The sequence below is a fragment of the Panicum virgatum genome, chromosome 9K (assembly GCF_016808335.1).
Source record: "Panicum virgatum strain AP13 chromosome 9K, P.virgatum_v5, whole genome shotgun sequence".
Taxonomy (NCBI): domain Eukaryota; kingdom Viridiplantae; phylum Streptophyta; class Magnoliopsida; order Poales; family Poaceae; genus Panicum; species Panicum virgatum.
In genome coordinates, this window is record NC_053144.1 from 66,309,323 (window position 1) to 66,317,191 (window position 7,869).

Sequence of the window (7,869 nt, forward strand, 5' to 3'; positions counted from 1 at the left end):
GGCCCACCCTTTGAGCCGTCCCGTCCGTCCGTCCGTCCTTCCTGCTCGCCGTGGTCGTGGGGGTCCTCGCTGTTCCGATCAAACCTGCCGTGCCCACCGATGAGAAAGCCGACCGCGACCAGGGTTTTCCTTACCGGTAAGGGAAAAAAACCGGAGGTCAGCGAGAAACGTGTTTATCGGATTTCTCGGAAAATTATCGGATTTGCCATTTTGATTTCGGATGAAATTTAGAAAAAAAATTCTCAATTTATGCAGGAAGTAACCTAGATTATTTCCAAATAATCTAATAGTATAAACAAGATACAGCAATGCATATAAATATGACTTTCTTGCCACAACAAACAGTCTGTTTAATATGGCCACCGCTATCGCCATGGCTTCCTATGAAGTCGTGGAGGGACCGAGAGAGATGGGGAATGGAATATGAATAAGATTTAGTGTTAGGAGGTAGCGGGGTGGCCTGATATTTGGATGCACCAATTTGGTTTGGGCGAATATTCAAAAGTACCGAAAATTTCGAGCGATAAGTAAAAAAACCGGACCCCACCGAGAAACAGGATTTTCGGTTTTCTCGGAAAATTCTCGCCGAGAAATTTTTCCTTGACCGCGACCAACCGGCGATCGCTCCTCGCCGATCGACGGGCGCCGCGGTCACCCGCTGCCCGGCGCCCCCGGCGACACAGCGAGCGCGTGGCCCACACCCTCGCACGCGTCCGGCCGTCCGTCCGTGCCGCCGCACGTCACGCGCGCGCGCGCCGCGGCGCAGACTGTCCATGGAATGGAAATGCATTTTAGCCCTGAATAGAGCTGCTTGCATTCCTTGTACTTGTATAATCGTTGTGCACACGAGTTGGGCGCGCTGGGCGTGCGCGTCGTCGTGCGGGGGACGCCGCCGCGGCGCCCCGGCCGCACGACGGGCGTGCTCTTTCGCCTGCTGCCACCGCACCCTCCTCGACGCGATCTTCCTCTCCGTCGCGCTCGTGCGGCAAACCCGCGACCGCGCCGCCGACGCGGGCACCATCAGGGGCGCGCTGTCCGAGGGCAACCTCGCCCTCTGCCCCGAGGGGGGACCACCTGCCGGGAGCCCTTCGTCCTGCTGCGGTTCTCCGCGCTCTTCGCCGAGCTCACCGACGGCATCAGGCCGGTGGCGATGGAGTGCCCGATGAGCATGTTCCGCGGCACGACGGCGAGGGGGTGGAAGGGGATGGACCCCTTCTTCTTCTTCGTTTTTTTTTTGAAAGAAGCTTCTTCTTCTTCATGAACCCGAGACCGGTGTACACGTACGGTCACGTTCATGGACAAGCTGCCGGCCGGCCTCACCTGCGGCGGCGGCAAGTCCAGCCACGAGGTGCCCAACGACGTGCAGAAGCTTATAGCCTCCACGCTCTCGTACGAGTGCACCAGCTTCACCAGGAAGGACAAGTACGGGAGCTAGCCGACAGCGACGGCGTAGTCCGGTAGTCCCTGTGATCGCCGAGAAGAAGCGCGTTGTTTGGTAGCAGAGACGGACCAGTTCTTTTGTAATTACTTCTTCACTGCAGCAAATAAATTGTGCAATAATCTATTTTGGGTGATCATGTACACATGCTCCTAGAGTCCTAGATATGGCGAAAACGGTAAATAATTTGGGTGTTAGAACAACAGCATTTCTTTTTATTTTGATCATCAGCCATTGAATTCAGAAGTTCACAGCTACACTTAACAGTCTACACACATTACAGCTCTTCCGGCAGGAACCAGGCGAGGCTCTGGTACCCACCATGTACTCTGGGTTCTTCGCGCACTCGCCGGCCGCAGCCCACCTTGGGCACATATCATCTTCGTCTTGGCAACCACCCGTCCTTGCCTTCGGGAAACCGGAGGACCAGGATCGCACATGGATCCATTTCGTCGCCGACCACTTCTCGCCCTCGATGACGGGGCAGCTCCCATGCAGGCTCTTCGTGTCCGTTGTCGCGTTGGGATGGAGGCTGAAGAACAGCAACGCGTCACCCTTTACCGGTTTAACTGCCAATACAAAGCTAACATCACAGATGGGCAAACTAACATTCAGACAGATTGTCCCTAAAACACTTTTTTTTTTTGGTCTTGAGTCTGACATTAATAGGGTGAACTATAATAGGTCCTTCAGTTCTACAAACTGGACCTACTGCAACATAAATCTCTATGTGCTGGAAGTATCTGTGACTATACAGTATATACCTGCATAACCCAATTTTGCACATTCGGACCATGTATCGTCTTTCTCCTGTGTCAGCTGGTCCTGTGTGGGAAACCTGAAGTCATTCCAAAATGCAAAGCGGTCTTTTTTTTAAAGAAAAAATGCAAAGAAGTCTCTGAAAATAAAGCTAGTGCAGAAGGAGGTAAGTTACCTCTGAAATTGGGAAGATGGTCTCTCCGCCCATCTTAACATTGGACAGGTACATGAGTACAGTGGCAATTCGTTGGCCCCCGATAAGTTGATTCTGTTTATCATTGAAGTAATCAAAATGTGGCTCGTACTTCTCACCATTCTTATAGCGTAGTACTTGAATGGATTCGCCGTTTTCTGTGCATTTCAGCACATAAGAAAAAAAAGAGAGAAAAGACTATCACAATCGAAAGAAAACAATACAAACATATACACTCTGGAGTAGTATAAGACATGGATTAATATTCTTTGCAGTGTCCAGGCTGCATTCTACTTTCTACCTGGTGGAAGGAAGGTCCAAGCTGCAATCCGTTCCTCTATTCTTGCAACGACTTCATCCTTCGAATGGACAGGAAGATAAGAATTACTAGACAATTTGCAAGATAAGTAACCAATTTTCAGATTAATGTTAGCATGATTCTATCCTAAAGCTCCTAGTGTATACCCCTTGCTCTTCAAGAGTCTTTAGGACAACGAAAACAACCATGAATTTTCTAACACTGAGCATATATACCGGAAACATTCGAAGAATCTACGCTAGAGGCAGTAACCAAAACGACTTGTAGAATTGGAACAAGATTCCAAAGAGTATCGCCTGCATCTCAAACGAAAAAATGGCATCAGCTCCATTTCTCTTCCGTTTGATGAAGTCCCAAATACTGCATCCATACGACCATACCCCACTCAAGGCCATGGGCCCTCGATGTAGTGGTACTCTCTCTGTTACAAATTATAAAACATCCCAAAAATCTTAGAAAGTTAAAATAATCTCAAGTTTGACCAAAATTATAGAAAGAAATATAAAGATTTATGATATCAAATTGATGTACTACGAAAATATAACTAATAAAGAATCTAATGGTACATAGTTTATATAATAAATATTATTATTCTATTATATAAATTTGATCAAATATAAAAAAATTTGACTCTCCAAGATTGTTGGAATGTCTTATAATTTGAAACGGAGGGAGTACATCAATATTCAATACATGATCAAACAAAGTCATATTTCCCAGGAAAAAATTTCGGAGTGAATGAAATCTTCGTGCCTGCCCATGCATCTCATGATAAAATGCTCCCAAATTTCGCACCCAGACTTGTACCAGGGATCCAACAAGACGACATATAAATTCTTCCACCCCCTGAAATGTGTCAGGTGAAAGAGAATCCAGTATTCCATAGCAAATTTGAGAAAAAAGTATTCCATAGCAAACCATCAGAACTGAACAAATGGTTTTCAGACAACTCACAAACTGGTCACCGAGATTCATGGTCTGAAAACACGCAAATCTGAACGAAAGAACAGAGAAGGGGAAGTTAACTGAAGTTAACGAACGTTCGGAGGCCCCCTTTTTTATGTTTAACTGGGCCAGCATTTCCCGCCCGTAGCACAGGCCTTCATACCATCCACACATGGCACACCAACACAGATCCAATCCAGTTACCCACGATCAAGGGACGAGGGAGTTGGGAGTCTCACCTGCGTCTTGGTAAGGAACACTCCGGAGCTGGTCCTCGCCTCGCTCTCCACGCTCTTCCCGGACTCGTGGTCCACCACCATCGACTTCTCCAGCCTGCGCTCTTTGGCCTTCGGAGGTCACACTCACACCCAAGAAGCCGCGCGCGTCAGCTCAGGCTCAGCGAGTGGCCGTGCCAGTACGACACCGCAACACAGTGCCCCCGACAAGCCAGATCGGGCGGAATTGAAGTATTGAACTCACCAGAGCGACGAGGTGATCGCACTCCGCATCCGACAGGAATCCCTCGTGCAGGAACGCCCTACAAGCAAACGAGCGCAAGTTACGTGTGCGCCATTCCTGAGCCAGATCCTTGGCCTCGGCGTCAATCGCCATGGTTTCGGCATTTCGGGGCTGGAGGACAGGAGGAGGGCGATCACCTGGGGTGCCACGAGACGTGGGCGACGCGGGTGGGGTCGAAGCGCCCTGCATCGTCGCGGTTGCGCGAGGCGGACGCCTCTCCTCCGAGGGTGGCGCGGAGAAGCAGGACGGCGAGGAGAGCTTGACGTAGGAGGAGAGCCATGCGGCGTCGGAGTGTCGGAGAGGCTGTAGTGTCTGACCTCGACGCGTCTTTCGGAATGCGGCGCGGCGGCGCCGCGTTGGACCGTATTGGGCTTCCGCCATTAGGCCCATGTCCTGCTGGGACAATAACCAGGCGCAAATGGGCTTGAATTAAGACGATACACTGTTTATTTCGTGGAGTTGATGATTCTAAAAAAAAATCGTGGAGTTGATACGAAGTACTACCTCCGTTTCAAACGTTCCTAAAAAAAACTTTTCGACCCTAAGTTTGACCAGTTGTCTTATTCAACAAAAGTTTGTGCAGACATTGCAAAATTTAAGTTATTTTTGAAGATCTTGTATTGATAAAACAACCCACAACAAAAGAAGTTATATTTTGCACTAATTTTTAAATAAGACGACGGTCAAAATTGAGTTAAAAAAACCAAATGACTTATAATTTGAAACAGAGGGAGTACTCATACACCCATACTATTGCATAACTTAGGTTGCTACTAATGGTAACCACTGCAGCACAAAGGTTATTTAAAAATGCCATTTGAAAAAAAAGGTTATTTAAAAATGCAAAATTTTAGTATGTTGTTTTTTATATTACTCGATGTATCAGTATTAGCTTTGAAGGTACATGATCTACTTGTTTAGAACTACCTCCTTCCAAAATTATAATTTGTTTTAACTTTCCTAGTTACATATATTTTGCTACCCACCTAGACATACACTATGGCTATATACATAGCAAAATTATATATCTAGAAAAACAAAAATGAATTATAATTTGGAACAGAGGAAACTAGTTTCTCATTGGTACTTATCCCTGCAGACTAGTAGGATGTTTGTGAGGTCATTTGTTGCTTTGCAATGACATCTTAAAGAGTAAATTGCACCCATCATACATCAACTTGTGTGGTTGTATCACTTTAATCCAACAAATTGTAAAACTCACGAATAGATGCATAAACTTGTCAAAAGTGTGCACCTACGGTCACACGTACACCACAGAGCGTATTTAGGTCACAAGCTTTAATGTGCAGAAGGGGGGGCTTAATGCAAATATCTTTTGGCTGATGTTGGTCTCTACCATGTGATGATGCTCGCGCTACCCGGTTCGATCCGTCGATAGCTTGTTATACATAATCATATATCTGTTGTTTGCTTTTTGTGGCCACTCTTGACATCAAAATTTAATGTTCTGAATTCTTGAGATCTAGAATATTATAAGCAAATGCACAACGAGTTGGAAAAAAAACAAACAAGAATATTGTAGTTCGAATAAACACTGTGACAGTAACAGTACTAGAGATTCATGCATGGTCTATAATAATCACACCATAAATAAAGAGATTGTTTCAAAAAAAACTCTCGTAATGGTCTGGGTGCCTGCCTTGAGTTGGCGTGTAACATATCTCTAAATTAGATACTACTGGCATTCACTTTTGCACTATTAAAAATGCATTAGTGCAAGTGAAAAGGTACTAACCTCATTCATCAAATTGAAGATCATGCACTTCAAATGTTTTTTTTAAATAGCTCTCCAGATGTTTTACTCGGATCATTTGAAAGGCCACTGATTAAAAGGGAACACATATTTGTATTATGGCCCTCCCTCTTTTCCACATCAAAGTTTGTGATCTAAATACGCTATGTGGTGTATGTGTAACCGTAAATGCACATTTTTGACAAGTTCATGCATCAGCTTGTGTGTTTTACAATTTCTTAGACTAAAATGATACAAGTGGACAAGTTGATGTATAATGGGTGCAATTTATTCCATCTTAAATAACAACTTCTGGCTAGGGGTGGTAATGAGTCATGGTCCTACTGGTCTCTTCACAGCCCAACAAGACCCTTAAATTTTTTTAGCTCAATATTGTATAAAATTAGAGCCCAATCCATTTAGAGCTCGGCCTTTAAATATTCTAGTTCAAAATCTTAGTCTCTTTATCACCTCTACTGTTCTGGCACTCTATACTTTTGTGGCAGAAGAAGCGCAGGGTTCTCTTTGTAGGTTGTTCAAGCTCCAGAGATAAGCTGCTTACCACAAGGTTTCTTTGCACAATCCCATGTCGAAACCACATCATTGCAGTTGCTAGATAAGCTTGAAAGAAGAGGCAAAACATATGTAGCCATCTAAGTAGTTATCTACCAAAACTGTACAATCTTTTTTGTGTGCCTAACGTACAATAAACCATCTTCTGCGAGTTGGATGAGTACTGTGGCACTACAGTAAGCGCACGCAGGGAGAAACTGACACCGCCGCTGCAGCGCGGGCCCGGCTGCCGGGTCTCCCCCTGTCTCCTCTCATGTGGATGGATCGCCCCAGTGCCACGTCCTCTCATGTGGACCCAAATGCTGGAAAGGGACGTCCCACGCATCCGTCTTAATAATCTATATATGGGCCGAGAGAAGAATAAAATACCTAAAAATTTAACCTGCAAATGTATGAAGCTTGATGATAATTAACCCGTCCGTAGACAAATATATTACCGGGCTAACCACATTAATTATATTGGTCAAATTAAAAACCGCAAGCAATGCAAAGCACATCCATTTTGCACTACAAATTGCCACAGATTTTTTTCCCTTTCAGACAAGAAGTTTTCTCAACATCGCACTTTGGTTTATTTCATCTTGTCTTATCAAGATTTTAGTGTAAACTGTAGAGACATTCTTCAATTCCCTAATGCATTCCATGATAGCCGCGCCTTTGAGCAAAAAAAGTGAAAAAAAGAGAGAGAGATACATTCTTCTTTCAGATAAAAGAATCGCATGCTAATGATGTATGAGCAGAGAGCACGGGTGCATTACTGAATCCATCATGGACGTGGTAGTTGAATGTGTGCCCGTCGCAGTTGTAGTTGAAGCGATTGTTGTTGGAAGGGAGCTTCTGCAGGCACTGGGCGGCGACGGAGGCGAAGTTGCCGGAGACCTCGGCGTGGTCCGCTAGCACAGTGGTGCCTCGCGCCACGAAGCTGTAGACCAGCGTGCGCTGCTGCCCCATCTCTCCGACCACCGACGCCGGCCGGCCTGCGCGGGGGAGCCTTGGAGGTGGCGGAGCGAAGGGGTGGGTATGCGGGAGTGGTGGTGGTCTGGAGGAGGAGGGACGACCTGCTGCTGAGGAGGTCGCGGTGTTTGGAGGAGGTGCCGGAGAATTGTGGCGGCCAGGAAGCATGGATGCTAAGTTTAGGCAGGTGGCTGGTGATTCTCCCTCCCATGGCGCTTGTGGTTGCATGCATGCTCCTGGCATCCCTTTTTTATTTATATTTTTTATTTTTAATTAAGAGGAAAATGTTACATCAGTTCACCTTATAAAATGAATATAATGTGCGATGGTCACCTGTACTGTGCAAATTGAATGGGAGTCGAGTCGACTTATAAAATGACAGTGATTAAGCCTTCCAACTTTGCAAGTTCTATAAT

The 7,869-nt window shown here is 45.9% G+C and overlaps 1 protein-coding gene across 1 annotated transcript; it reads right to left on the reverse strand.

The window, feature by feature from the left end:
• Positions 1–1,641: 1,641 nt before the first annotated feature.
• LOC120647200 (probable prolyl 4-hydroxylase 7) lies at positions 1,642–4,106 on the reverse strand. The gene is made up of 5 exons (XM_039923877.1): positions 3,894–4,106; positions 2,692–2,749; positions 2,373–2,548; positions 2,203–2,263; positions 1,642–2,007 (listed from the first exon to the last, which is right to left on the reverse strand). The coding sequence occupies exons 1-5, from the start codon at positions 3,972–3,974 to the stop codon at positions 1,679–1,681; spliced, it is 705 nt and encodes a 234-aa protein (XP_039779811.1). The 5' UTR covers positions 3,975–4,106; the 3' UTR covers positions 1,642–1,678.
• Positions 4,107–7,869: the final 3,763 nt, after the last annotated feature.